This window comes from Cydia strobilella, chromosome 17 (genome assembly GCF_947568885.1).
Source record: "Cydia strobilella chromosome 17, ilCydStro3.1, whole genome shotgun sequence".
In the NCBI taxonomy this organism is placed as follows: domain Eukaryota; kingdom Metazoa; phylum Arthropoda; class Insecta; order Lepidoptera; family Tortricidae; genus Cydia; species Cydia strobilella.
The window spans coordinates 1,121,097-1,136,283 of record NC_086057.1 but is presented as its reverse complement, the minus strand read 5'-3'; the positions used below and the strand labels follow the sequence as shown (position 1 = coordinate 1,136,283).

At 38.1% G+C, this 15,187-nt stretch overlaps 2 protein-coding genes across 3 annotated transcripts in view; one reads left to right on the top strand and one right to left on the bottom strand.

Moving 5' to 3' along the window:
• LOC134748813 (acetylcholine receptor subunit beta-like 2) overlaps positions 1–6,782 on the top strand; it is a 67,322-nt gene extending 60,540 nt beyond the window's left edge. Inside the window, exon 12 of one of the 2 annotated variants that reach the window (XM_063683619.1) lies at positions 5,430–6,782. In XM_063683619.1, coding sequence (XP_063539689.1) covers positions 5,430–5,648 — 219 coding nt within the window. In that variant the 3' untranslated portion in view covers positions 5,649–6,782. The remainder of the gene's footprint in view (positions 1–5,429) is intronic. The other variant, XM_063683618.1, reaches the window with a different exon arrangement.
• A 2,144-nt stretch (positions 6,783–8,926) lies between these two features.
• On the bottom strand, positions 8,927–14,810 carry LOC134749068 (uncharacterized). Its single transcript, XM_063683973.1, has 5 exons — positions 14,754–14,810; positions 12,146–12,277; positions 11,567–11,640; positions 10,538–10,645; positions 8,927–9,074 (listed from the first exon to the last, which is right to left on the bottom strand). Exons 1-5 carry the CDS (start codon positions 14,808–14,810, stop codon positions 8,927–8,929), a joined length of 519 nt encoding a protein of 172 aa, XP_063540043.1.
• Positions 14,811–15,187: the final 377 nt, after the last annotated feature.

Below are 15,187 nucleotides of genomic sequence, written 5' to 3'. Positions count from 1 at the left end.
TGCAGTTACTCAGAGTTTATCTGGAAGAGATCGCTCTTTAGCGATAAGACCGCCGATTTAGAGGTTACAGAGTCGTGTTACCTCTACTTTTAAGATTGCGATCTGTATCGTTTCTTTTATCGTGGTATGCAATAAAGAGTTTAATGTATTGTATTGTAATTTGTAACAGTAAAAACTGTTACTTAATTATGTAGTCTTGGTAAATAAATAATAATGAAATATTAATGTTTCTCAACTAATTCCTGTTTTCTCTAGTTATAACGGGGTTCAATTTTCTGCATCATGTGAGGGTTTTTAAGTCATTAAAATGCAGATTTTCTTATCTTTATGCCTCATAGTTTTTTTATCATAATTGAATAGCCATATCCCACACAATAAATCCCCATAACCCATAATCGTTTTAAATTTTAAACTGGAAAAATACTACCTTGGGTGAGACTTGAACTTACTCTTTACTTACTCATCGTTCACAGACGTTTCTGCTTGTTAAAAATTTAGTGACGTTTTCAACCAAAAGGTACCACATTGTCGCTTGTTGATAAGGTTGATTTCTAATTGAAGCTATATGGAAATAGCGCCTTACTGACAAGCGACTATAAGTACCCTTTTGGTTGAAAATGGCACATTTATCATAATTTTACTTGAACTTCCGGTATAAAAAGCGGAGATATAACTCACTTTCAACGCACAATTGTTGAACTGTCCGTCTAATCTTGATACATCTTCAGCAATAACTCGGCTTTTGGAGCCCAGGAAGCCTACTCGATTTTTTAAATCTTGACTTGATCTGTTATTATGACTAGAACTTGACTTGTGTTGAACTCGCAGTTTATTTCACTAGCGCTTGAGGCCAATTCTAAGTTTTAAATAACAACTTGATTTGTTATTGTTAAAATATGAATCAAATCGCAGTGCAACCCGGCCGCGCCGTGCCTTTGGCTCCCTTTCCACTAAGGCAGAGATAAGAGGAGACGAGAGGAGACGTGCGGAAATCAACCAATAGGTTTTGTTGTCTCACTGTCCAACTATGTTTACCACTACATTTTTGCAAATAAATATATCTTATCTTATCTTATCTTATCTTATCTTATCTTATATTGTAATCCAGCGAAGCCGAGAAGAGATGTGAATTACGACCAATGCTATAGGTCTCTCTTCTCTCTCATCTTCGCCTTCGAAGAAAGGCAGCCTTATGACGATTATCTTGATTTCGCGCGCAACGTTAAGCGCAAGCAATCCTATTTTATGAATATCAACATTATAACAGCTCTTAATATCTGAATGTTACTCCTTAATGCACGGTGTACGCATAATATCATTATCAAATCAATTTTATATTATTACACTTCGAACAGGCCTCCAGATCGCCTACTATCAATATTGAATAGATTACAGAGCATCGACAGTTTAAAAATGATCCATTTTTGTTTGGCTCGTTATAAATGATGCGCCGCTATCGCGACGAGCACTGAATGAGAAGTTGGATTTAACGTTATTCGGTTCGGTGATGAAGTGGCTCGAGTAAAGAAGTTTTTTAACCTATTAAGACCAAGCTAACAATAACGGTCATGCGATTGAAGGATTTGCCACACTGGATACGTTCTGCGGGCAACGGTCAGGTCAAACTTCAACTTCAAAGGTTGCTGTCAATGTTATACATAATGCGGTTTTGACCTGACCGCTGACCGCAGAAAGCATCCAGTGTGGCAAATCCTTAACGGTTCTGTGTATTAATACCTATTATTTTTACCTACTTATTACGTTTGTACACTTTTTTTATGTCGTGGTGTTACAAGGGTCTCATTTTGTTCCGGCATTATATTATTATGCCACATTTTGCCCCGGATAATCGACAATCCCTGCTGCAATGCTGTAATTGGAATGTAACCTTTATAGTTTGTTTTGCGTCGATACGGGTATAGCTAGGTTATCATTTTCATGCCTAAGGCAAGAGTTCCCGTCTGCTATGGAAATTCGTCAGCTGTTGTAAACATAACGACATTGTACGTAAATTCCCGGTTTATATTCCCGGTTGTTCCACACGAGGCGAAATGTCGACACCGCGGGTTATGTACAATATGCAGCCAGTTATCTCTGCGGACGCTGTTGCTGCTGCATTCTTAGCAATATCCAGTTTGGCTACTGTATTACTTTGTCAAGGGGTTGAAGAATTTGTGGGAAAAGATAGTTTACATGAGCAGTAGGTAAATATACTACCTGTTAGTGAATTATTTATGTATCGCGGTTACACACTGGTCAAAAAGTGAATGAAGTTGCTCTTATATGAGCAACACAAACAAATGGATACCTTTATAATAACTAACTTTTATCAACAAATTTCTTGTATCTTGACTTCTATTTTGTTGTCGATTTTATTTTCGTTATATTTGGATACAATTTGGCTGGAATGAGGAACTCTTCATTTCTTCATTCTGGTGGAATAAATACAAAATCAAAAATTGGCCTATTTCATCGATAGTCGAGGTATGAAAACATGTGATTTTTAGGATTCCGTACCCAAAGAGTAAAAAAAATCTTTATTTCAGAACATTAAAGATTCCATACAATATCGTTAGTACCATCGTTATAGCTATGTGTTAGTAAATACATTAAAAATAAAAACAAAACTTTGAACAATAAAATCAAAATCCAATAAATTTAAATAATAAATACAATAATAATAATTAATATGTCAGATTCAGAAAAACGGGACCCTATTACTAAGACACCGCTGTCCGTCTGTCTGTCACTAGGCTGTATCTCATAAACCGTCATAGCTAGACAGTTGAAAATACTAAGAAGTAAGGAACCCTTGGTGGGCGAGTCCGACTTGCACTTGTACGGTTTTTTAAGCTTTTATTATCCCCCATGCGGGGGATGGAACACTTTTGAATTTAACTAGAAGTAATAATAAGATCGCTGAAATCGTGATATTGGATTTTTACTTTGCCTAGAAACTAGAAAGTTTCTCTATAGCTCTTAGTTTGAATTATAGGTACCTACAATGGTTTAAACCTTAAGATTAGCTTTATGTTAGTATGACTCACAATGACTACATACAATCTTGGTTTGTAAATGTACATTTCAACCAAGTCTAGAATAACCTAAACTTCTTGAAATCATTTCCATCGTCAAATAAAATTGGCTTTATTCACCTCCGACATTCGAAGCATCCCTGCGGGGGATGGAACACTCCAGGTTCGTTTGGAAGTAACTAACCGCAGCGCGGTGTAAGGAATATCGGGTTGGAATTTTGACATTGGATTTTGAACTACGGACAATTTAATCATGTGACGGACTTTTCGGAATAAATGTACATACGAATGTCTTAACTGTGGATCTATTATCTTCGTTCTTCTTACACTCTTGTCAGAGTGGTCTTGGCTGTTTTGGATGGCGCACACGGCTGGTCTTCATTTCCGGTTTTGTTGTTGGACTTCAAACTTTCTCTTGCGATGTCTCTCCATTTCTGACGGTTGATAGCATCGCGAGTGCACTCGACTACGGATGACTTCGTCACTATTTTAAAATGGTCGGTCCATCGTGTAGGAGATCGTCATCTGGATGTTTTCCCTTCGATCTGGCCCTGCACTACCAGCCTTTCCAATGATTCCGCATTTCTGGATACATAGCCAAAGAACTTAAAAAATCGTAATTGCGCAGTCGACGAAAGCCGTTCTGAATCCTAAGTTCTTTTAAAATTCAAACATTGGTTCGAAAAGCCATCCAAGGGATTCGCAACATGCGTCTCTAGCACCACATCAGCTCAAGGGCGTTAATTTTCCGGCGGTCTTGTAGCCTTAGTGACCAGGTTTCAGCTCCGTAAAGAAGTATACGAAAGACATGGCACTTCATTAATCGAACCTTTGTTGCTTTGGTTATTCTCCTGTCTCTCCAGATCTTGCCCAACTTCTCCACCTTCTTCTTCTGCAGACCTAGTGATGGCGCAACGTCTTCTTATTTCCTGATCACATCCCTCGGTATTGGAAATAGAGGAACCAAGATATATGTAGTTATGTACCACTTCACAGTTCGCTATTGTATTAATATTTGGACTGTTCTGCTTGGCCCTGTCTACTAAAATAATTTTGGTTTTATCCATATTTATGGCAAGTCCAACGTCAAGACTGGTTTCTTTAAGGCGTGTCAAGAGTTCCTCCATATCTTGTTTTGTGTTGGATAGAAGTGTAGTATCATCAGCGTATCTCAAGTTACTAATTTTCCGGCCTCCCCACCTACAAATTACACTTTGATAACGTCAAGCATGTCGAAACAATTCTGCGCAAGCACGCCTTATCATCCCAGATTACACAACAGCAGCACGCACGATCAAAGCGACAATAACAACCCCTTTCTACCCCCGGAAATTACCCTCGCCATTAACTAAAGGTCTTTGTAAACCGGATGTAATGAAAAAATACCCTTTAACTTAAAAAAGGCTCAATTAAACTAGCTTTGAAAACAACCTACGTAAGATTGCCTTCTTAGCCTACCTAATTGGATATTTTCTTTAGAAACTTTCAAAGGCTTACAAACAACTGCTTTATGTTTAGAGTTAATGTTGTTAGTTGATTAATTTGACTCTTGTAATTTTGAGTGTGTTTCCATTAGCTTATTAGGCGTACGTTAGGCTTATTAATTCGTGAGATTTTATTATCCTTCCAGTTTTAGACTTCTGGAGATGTATTCAGATTTTCGAAATGGGAAATTGATTTGATATTAATTAAATTACATGGTATGGAATAACTTTAATGACATTACTACTATAATATTGTCGCTGTCAGTTTTCATGGTAGGGTACTACAGTATGGAGTTCTTCAAAAAAGGAGTGCACTGGTTTTTAAAGAGTCGGTAACTCGCATGTAACACCTCTGGAGTTGCGGCGGGTCGTATGCTTATTTGCCACCGACGTGGTATAAAAATATCGGACCAGAATTTTTTTAAAGATTTTTATTTTTAGCAATATATAGTTTTGTTGATTTTTCTCTATAATTCTGTAGGTGACTGTCTACTTTTAGTGTGAGACGATATTACTTGCCTTCGATAATTCTAGGGCAATAGGAAGTAGGTACCCTATAAATTTTGATTCCTTCGAGGGTGTCAAAATATACGGTTCTTGCGGCATAAACGGCCGTATCTTAGAAACTAACGTAACGTAACTTAGAAATTGGATTTTTTCACAGCTTCAAGGGACTGTGTAGCCCTAAGTGGTTTTAATTTCAACTTGATAACTCTACGCATTTCCGAAATAACGGCTCTAGGCAGACAGACGGACGGACGGACAACAAAGTGATCCTATAAGGGTTCCGTTTTCCTTTTGAGGTACTGAACTCTGAAAGCTAAAAGAGCCACAAACTATGGCTCATTACGCGAGACTCCTGATTTAGAACAACTGTTTTACTTTTACTAATCCGCTCTTTTGTGCTCAGGTGATCGAAGACTGGAAATTCATGTCTATGGTGCTTGATCGCTTCTTCCTCTGGTTGTTCACCATCGCCTGCTTCGTGGGCACCTTCGGCATCATCTTCCAGTCGCCGTCTCTGTACGACACGCGTGTGCCTGTCGACCAGCAGCTGTCTTCCATTCCTATGAGGAAAAGCAACTTCTTCTACCCGAAGGGCGTTGAGACTATTGGAATTATCAGTTAAATTGTGAAGGAAAAGAGAAGTTTAATGAGCATTATTAAAAATAGAAGAGGAAAAATGATCGGCCACCTGCTACGACACGACCACTTCATCAGAAACATCTTAGAAGGGAAAATAAATTGAAGGAGAGGTAGGGGAAGACCAAAAAAAAAGTTATATGAGTCAAGTAAAGGAGCATGTAGGGACCGTGTCGTACCAGAACACTAAGGGGCTGGCTTCGGATCGACCAAGGTGGAGACAACTTCATCACGCTGCACGGACAAGAGCTCACAGCTGCTCTGCTCTTAAATTGAATGATGATAAGTTAAATTGTATTAATACAAATGTGATCTTGATTCTGATTCCTTCTGAAAGTAATGGGTTTATATGTTCAGGACAAAATATTTTTTTTGTCACATTTCACATTACTATTGGGATAGTTAGTTAAATTGTAATTGTACATGTAGAAGAAACTGATTTATACTTGTATTTTTTAAAATTCTAGAAAATTTAGGGAATTAGTACATTGTGTATGTCAAAAACTAATAACTATATATATATTTGTTTAATATATTTGATAGCTTTTAACTGGATTTCATTGTTGACCTTTATTAAAAATTCTTACTTATTAATTAGGCTAAAATAGACACGTAATAGAAACTCAGTAAAAGACACAATAGTAGTACAAAATTCTAAGTAGGTATCGGTTAAGTATCTAAAAATATTATATTAAACTCGTAATTCCTAGTAAATAAAATACTGGAAAACCTTTTTATCTAGGTCTTGTAAATTAACCAAACAGAAGTGCAGGCAGGTCATTATTATGATATAATAATTATATAGAAAGAGAATCTGAACACGCCTCTATTGTCAAGGCGCTAGAGTGCGTGTTCAGATATTTTTGGGCACCTTGGCCGCTCCGATATATCTGATGGCGACTGTATATTGACACGCCTCTATTGTTATGGCGTTAAAGAATATGTTCAGATACTTTTGAGGACATTAACCGCTCCGAAATATCTAGTGGTGACTGTTGGTTGTACAAACCAACATGAACGCTGTTTTGTGCAAAAATATGTACATATTAAAAATGTAGAATACGAGTATCACTGACGAGCTATAATTTGCACTAATCTCTCGAATAATTTGTATGTTGAATTGGTGCAAATTATATTTCGTCAACAAGTACAAATTTTAATATAAGGTCAATTAAATATGAATATTTCAAGCGAATAGTGCAAAACAACTGAATAAACCGTAAATCGCTTACATATTTCCCACTGCTAGCCTCAGGTTCCTTCTAGATATACCAAACATTTTTGAGAGGCCGTGGACTATAGACACATTATGTTAGCATAATCTCCCCAGCTCCAGATACATATATCGACGTGCAATCGGCAAAAGCCGATAGGAAAATGCTTTATGTCTGCGCAATAAGAGCGAAAAAGCCGTCGACGCGTCGGCAGGCGCCGGCCGATGCGAGCCGAGCCGACGACTTTTTCGCTCTTATTACGCAGACATAAAACTTTTTCCTATCGCCTTTTGCCGATTCCGCGTCGATATATCTGGTGAGACCTTAAGAGGAAGCCCTGTGCCCCGCAGTGGGACTAATGCATGTGTAATGGCTGATTTTACATTGATTTTGTAATTATTGAACTTATTAGAATTCGTTTGATGGCTGTGAAGTTACTTTGTTAAATATTTGATATTTATATAGAATAGTTATTTAAGTACTATTAAACTTTAGAGAACTCGTGCTCGTGTGAAACTTGTCAAACAATATTTGACTTAAAATATGCAAATGAACCGTTTTAAAATATTTAATATGTATTAAACACATACACTGTGTAGGTACTTAGACTATAAAATATTCACACAATAAATATACAAAAATTAAATACTTATTTTATTTCATCATTAAACGTTAACAGAATCTTATTTCTATTAATTTTTAACAAGGATTTAAACTTATTTTGCTAAAATATATTTTAAACTATACAAATCTTAGAATTCAATTTTTTAAAATTATTTCTGTTTAATATTTACTCTCTTGAAAACTTAGCGTGGTCCGACTGATATTTATGCCAAGTGCTACATGAAGTATGAAGCATATAGGTATATGTGTGCATTATTACTGCCAAGTTTGTGCAAAGTTAGCGTGGTCGGAGTCTACACTTCGATTTTACTTAGATTAGTATCCCCCATTGTACAAAAGATGACAATGTCGGCATGAAGGCTGGCGATTATGTAAAAGACTGAGAACTACCCCACACTATTTAGCGTCTCCCGAGAATCCCGAGCATGGTCGTCTAGTCAACTCTATGGCTGGCTGCTCGACGCAACGTTGGCGCAACTGCGCAGCGACGCCATGTTCCATAGCGATGACTAGACGCCGACACAGGGCGGACACGCTATACATAAAAAATCACTTGCGTTTCTATGTGTGAACGGCACGTCTGTACACGCGGCATGCGTCATAATGTGAGTAAGTTGCTTAAAAATAGTACTGAGCGTCCGGCAAACGGCCGTCAATCTGCTGTCGCGGGGCGAGGTAATTCGAGTTCGGGGCGGGGCGGTGCGTGGCCGTTCTGTATGATAATACTATTACCTTATTATGTGACGCCGACGCTCAAAAGACGCTAGTGTCGGGTAGCCCTGAATGGTGAAGAGGAGGCCAATTTGAACGTACGCTTGATATCTAAATGATACCATTTAGTTATCATTCACGCGTGCATTTGGTCGAACTTGAATGTACTTATTATTACGCACGGGTAAATGAGATCATAATGATATCATTTTGATGTCGAAACGTTAGTTTGAATTGACCTCTATATAAAAATTTTGCTACAAAAAATATTTGCCACGTCAGCATTCATTGGGGTTTTTGGTGCGGGAATGATTCCGTGTATTTATAACTTTGTTTATTGTAAAATAATTACCAAACTATGAATTTATAAAACATAGGTATGAATGTGCTAGAAATGTTAAAATATTATCGATTTTGTAATTTTTTACCTATTTTTTGGCTAGTGTAAGACATTCCTGCACCAAAAACATCAGTCTTATTCTTATTTCAGCTCCAGTTCAATTTTTTTTGGAATTTAGATCTTACGCAGCGTATCACGTAGGCGAACAACACGCGAACGCGAAGCGAAGCGATGCGGCGCGGGGTGAATCAATCCTTTGATACCTATAGAAGTGACCTACGTGGGCGATCTCGTTGCGAACGCGAACGCCGTGGGCCCGCCGCGCCGCGCCGCTTCGCTTCGCGTTCGCGCTGTTCGCTTACGTAAGACGCTGCGTTAATGTTGGTATTCCACCAGCCTGGTAATCACATCGAAGACGCTGAACGGGCAGAGGTCTAAATATTTATCGCAGTCCTGGTTTTGGCCATCTAGCTCTGCTTGGTAGTAGGCGTCCGATAAACCTTCTTCGCGGGATGTCGACGGTCTGGAATAGACATGTGAATAATGTAAATAAAACCTTTAATAACTTCATCATGGTATAAACAGGGCAAAGTATGTTATCTTCATACAAACGCACCGCGCGCGACTTGTATCTATGGTCGCCGCACGCACACTCAAACAGAATCACGACCTGCGCACCGAGAAACGCGGGTCGAGATTTTGTTTGAATGTGCGTACGGTGACCATAGATACAATCGCGCACATATACAAGTCGCGCGCGGTGCGTTGTATGAAGATAACATACATTGCCCTGTTTATACTATGACTTCATTTTCAGTTTCGTTACAGTCACAAATATTATGTAGTGCAAAATCAATAGAGAAAGAGTCAAACCAAGAAAACCTAGTGTTATTTATAAGTCATAATTTCATAGAATTTTGACGTTTAAAATCTGTTGTGTGTCGACCCGGTAGCATCCCTAGTGCGCAAAACGTTCAAGTTAATAAACAAGACCAAGTGCGGGTAGTTCGAAAAACTCGCGCGCCTAGAAGATGTTGATGTCAACTTTAGCCAGTCTTCTCCGAGACCACGGGGACAACGCCGTCCTCGAAACGTCGGATGTAAATTTAAAACTATTTTACGCGATTAAGTCCCGTGGAGATAAATAATAATGTTTAAAATCTGCACTGCGTGTGCTGTGTCAAAATCTCTGCAGACATTTGTTGGTCTAAGTCTAACTTAATTTGCATTTCTGGATGGTCAAACCAAATTATACAATAATTAAAAATCAAGATATATGAATATGGATGCAAAATTGTATCAGAAGTTGCTTGTTTCCAACATCCTATTTTGGTTTCCTTGGGGTCCTTGCTTTGACTTTTAACAAGATATTTTGTTATTTGAAATGTCTTGACGTATGACAGGATGTATAATGAAAGCTTAATTTCACACTGAAGAGTTCGGTTGCAGTACTTTGCTTAGCAGAGAGACACTGCATTAGGCTTCGGTATATAAAAGGTCTCCTATACAGTTAAGGAAGGCTGCTTGTTTATAACATAATTGGTCACAGGTCCATTAAATTTCAATGTCCGTTAATTTTGTGCACCTCAGGTGAACAAATGGTGAATCAAATTTACTTAAAGTTTACTTAATACCCCCAAGAAAATCATAGGTGAATAAAACAATAAACATTTATTTACATACAAGATATATACAGTGGTACTACGTAAACGAAATTAATAACTAGCTTAAATCTAAAATAGGCCCTTGAGGCATTGTACCAAGGATGCTGGCGGCATTTCCCCGCTGTATCGCAATGCTGATACGTTGTGCGAGAAAGCCGCCAGCTCTTCGGTCACCAGTTACGTCAACCAGACGCTTCGCGATGGCGCTGGGACCCCATGGACCTAGAGTTTCAATTCCAAAAGTGTATTTTTAGTTTACTTAATTGACCCAGGTGATCTGAGCTGGGTGAACAGAGTCAACTGTGGGCTTATTCATGCTTACGTGAAAATGATGTGCATGATGTGTCCAAGCAGCCCGTTGTGGTGCAGTGGCGTCTCCGCAGCTTCGCAAATGTTACGCAACATGCATTCTTTGCCTTTCATGCCGTGTCTGTAAATTTAATTAAAAAAACCTAAGTAAAACCTTCTTAGGTACCGTAAAATCACCCAAGTATGGTCCAAATTTAACTTCAGGTGAGACTTTTATTTGAATAAGCCAATATTAAGGCGAAATATTTTCATAAATGTGAGAAAAATCTTGGGTGAAAAAGTGAAAACGAAAACAACGTTGGTATGGATATCTAATTAATTACGTATTTAACTTGTACCATATATTGGAATATTTGGACGATTTAACGGTATTAGGGTACAATCCAAGATGGAAAAAAGGTTGGTATCAAACAAATATAATTAAATCCATACTATAATATTATAAATGCGAAAGTTGTCTGTCTGTCTGACTGTCTGTCTTTCTGTCTGTGTTCCCTCTTCACGCTTAAACCGCTGAATCGATTTAGATGAAATTTGGCATAGAGATAGTTTGAGTCCCTGAGAAGGACATAGGATAGTTATTATCCCGAAAATCATCTCAAAGTAAAAAGCGGGGTGGAATTGAGATAATTAATGAAGTGCCTACTGATTTGTGTGCATAATATGCTCAAATTTAGATTGCTATGAGGATTTTTCCAGGCGCTATTCTTACTCTAGCTGCGGTTACTAAGTCCACGCAGACGAAGTCGCGGGCAAAAGCTAGTAATGCAATATAATTGGAACTGTTACAGAAACTATCCAATCAGCTAAAATAAAAAAATAAAACCTCTGTTGTTAACTTGTAGTAACAGACGATGAGATAGGCAAAGGAGTTAAAAACAACTCTTTTGCATGTTGTATAAATGAAGTGTTCCGATAAAGAAATACTAAGCAAATATTTGTCAATATCAAATAATTTGAACGATGCACAATATGTGCAAAATTATTGTCAATTAGAACCAAAAACTAATAATTCAGTATGTTAAGTTAAACAGTGACTTACTCCCTGAATCTTGCTTCCAACACTGTATAAGCTAATTCTCTGGTGATACTTCGGCTATGTCTTCGGCTGATTTCCTGAAAAAAAAAATTCTTTAAAATTTATTAAGGCAAAACGATTATTTTTTATATCTCGTTTAAGACGACTTAGTATGCACCTATATTTAATCTGAAGATACAAAATGCACTCAGGCTATAATTAGACATGAATTAGAAGGTCAAAAAACACACGTGCTAATGCTAACTAGCTAACTACACTATGCTAATTTAAAAAAATATTACCAATGTAATTGAGGAAGAGTTTTAAATGTTGAAGGTAAGTACTCCGGGTATTTAAGTAATGATTAAGCTACTAGTCAATCCCAGAACTGGACGCGAAGACCAATAAATTTTCATTAATTTCTTAAGTATTGGCGATCGTTCAGCATAGCTTCATCTTTTGTCACGTCGCATTCCGTCAAGAGTATTTTGGACAAATGTTTAGCCAACTCCGGTTTAGCACCAGCTTTGGCGATTTCTTTCACAACGGTTGCCAGCTCATCGCTACTCGTGTCATCCGTGGGCTGCAGGATTAGCTACTCACCGGTAAGTTAGGAAAGATGACTTCGTCTATCTGCGTGATATTGGTGACCGGGCTGTAGTTTGCCTCGAAGTTGTAAGATACGAACACGTTCTTGTCCGGGATGTCGATCGGCACGGCGATTGCCAAAAAAGTCTGCAACGAAACAGTTTTAATTTAGTTGTTTTAGGGGCCGCAGCCAAGCTGGCGATGGTTTATCGAAAAACGACAATTGAAAAATAAAAATGTAAGTTTCCTGGCCTAGGTTAGTTTACATTGATTTGGAACACACGGCTGGCTAGGGGCAGGTCTCGGCATTTCGATGTTTTTAAAATGACAGTGAGAGAAAACAAACTATAACACATTTTTATTTACGTAAGATTTCTTTCTCGGTAATCGAACGATCTCGTTGAAACAATTTCTCACCGTAGAAACTATAAAACTAAAAACTCACCCCATAAAGACTGGTTGGCGGGAAAATCAGAGCTCGTTTCTCAATATCACAAGCACTGTAGCAAATTAAACTCCTAAAATAAAACAAAACACTTCGTTTATTAACTTTAAAATCATTAAGAGAAGGTATTTGTTTATTGCACAGTAAAATATACAGATATAGAAGGCGAAGAGTAAGGCATTCTCTACCTCTACAAAGAATCATTATAATATAGTGTGTGATATGACATTCTTGTACAGTACTTAACACCTAATATGAAACAAGAATTAAAAATGATAAAGAAACAATAAAAAACCTTACCAAAATAAAGTCCCCGCTAGCCACTGCATTTTTCAACCAAAAACGGAAAATTCTCAAGCCGACACGTAAGTATTTTAGTTCACGCAATTTACAAATTTAGAATAGTTATAACTGTCACTGCGTATACGACACTAACTGGTTTTGAAACTTCTAGTGGCGTATAGCGTATCTGGATCGGTGGACAATTATCTAGCAAGTGTTAAATGGCGACAGTTTACTCTGAATGTGGAGCGGTGGGGTTCCATTTGTCTTCAGTTTTAGAAGGTTTGATTGGTAATTTTAGGACAAAGTTGAAAAGATGTTATAGATACGCTCAAGGAATTTGATTTCTGTGCCACTTGTATCTTGTAGATCAATAAATATTTGATTGTTGTAGGTATCCATAATTATTTGCCTGTAGTGTGAACTGGCGTTTGCGAATGAAATCAATGTGTTAAAGATTTCACATATAATGGAATAATTTCTATCTATATTTGTTTCATATCATGTTCTTTTTATAATTTTTTACGAAAGTTCTGAATATCACTGTAGTACCTATAACTAAAGTTGCGTTTTGTTTTGGGTTACCTATACATAAGTCGAATCAGCCGGGCTAGCACATGATGGGCGCGACAGTATCTCGCCGCGAGATAGACTACACGTTCCCCTTTAATTCATACAGTTAGTAGAAGACGGGTAGTCTATCTCGCGGCGAGATACTGTCGCGCCAATCATGTGCTAGGCCTACAGTATCGTCTTCAATTAAATTCTACCAAAGAAAAAAATTGTGGAACTTGGAGGCGTAGGAAGATAAGAGAGCTAGAGGAGCTGGTTGCGGTTCTCAATATAATTGGCGAGATCCTAGCCACACGACTTCACTGGCTGGAGAGGATGGGAGAGGATCGTGCTGTGAGACACCCGGTATGTGGGGCACCCGGGTCCCGGGCGGAAAACGTCCGCCTGGGAGTCTCAGATACCGCTGGAGTGACGAAGCCCTAAAAGACCTGTCCGCCCTCGGAATACCCAACGGGCGTGAAGTGGCGCAGAATAGGGCAGAGAGGCGCTCTCTCGTCAGAGGCCAAGATCCTTTTTGGGTCACTGACCCAGTGAAGTAGAAGTAAAAAAAAAATGGAAAGAGAAAGGTAAGAGGTCAATAGGTGCGTATCCATCAACTTCAACTATAATAATTGAAAAGGAATAAAAGTCTCCCAAAAAAGCCAATGTCCTAAAACTAAGACGAAAAATACAATTCCACCCATATCACTTCCGCTCTAATACACAAAAACTGACATAACATTTGCTTTTCAAAAACTACTCACACCCGGATTTCAATCACAATTTCATTCACACAAGAACCAGGCGTGAATTTATTTGGCGAAACCGACGGCAAATTTGTTGGCCGAGCTCACAAATTGGCTTTATGTCGTCTTGACAGATGTAATCTCTGAATTTACGTAATTTTCGTGACAAAAGCCTCTTGGCGTCATTAGGGCGAATGTACATGTGCTTACATGATATTAGTGAGAGCGTTAATATGACGAGACGTATAAACAAATAAATGTGTGATTTAGAAGTGGAGTGACGAGTGCCCGTGGGGCTTTAAAGGCAATTTTCGCTCCTTTCTCGAAGTATAAGTACGGAGTATGTCCCTGCTTGTAAAACTTCTTAAAATACCTCTACCTTCTACGATCGGGTTATTATAATCGTAAAGCTGGATTGAAAAGTAAAACAAAGTCATTAATTCCATCACCACCATAGATCCTCAACTGGGCGTTTCGCCTGGAACTCCAAAAATATTCAAACCTCGTATATCTAAACTGTGGAATGAAGTATTGCCCGTGGTATTTTCAGACCAATACGACCTTCAAATTCAAACCTTCAAGAAAAAAGTGTACCTACTCCTATTTTAAAGGCCGGCAACGCACTCTTAATCCCTTTGGTGTTGCAGATGTCCATTGTTACAATTGTCAATTGCTATATTTATTACTCTAAATCTTAAAAGTCATCCCACGAGCCATCATAAGGTACCAACTAAAAATTTGCATCGTTACTTTGCCACTCTCGTGCATAAAGTGCAAGTTTCTTATCAGTTTTTGAAAAATTGTTTGTATTAAAAACTGAAACTAAATCATCACTATTCATCACTCAGTTCACGCGTCGACACCAAGCCATTGTGGTTAAACCCCGCTAAAACCTATCAAAGGTCTTTCAACTCGAAAGCCAATTTTTATTCTATTTCATCACAAAACACGCAATATAGTTTTGCAACTATTCAATCCGCTCTGAATAGAGTTGGCACTGAATAGCGTATATGAGATACAGTTTGCAATTTA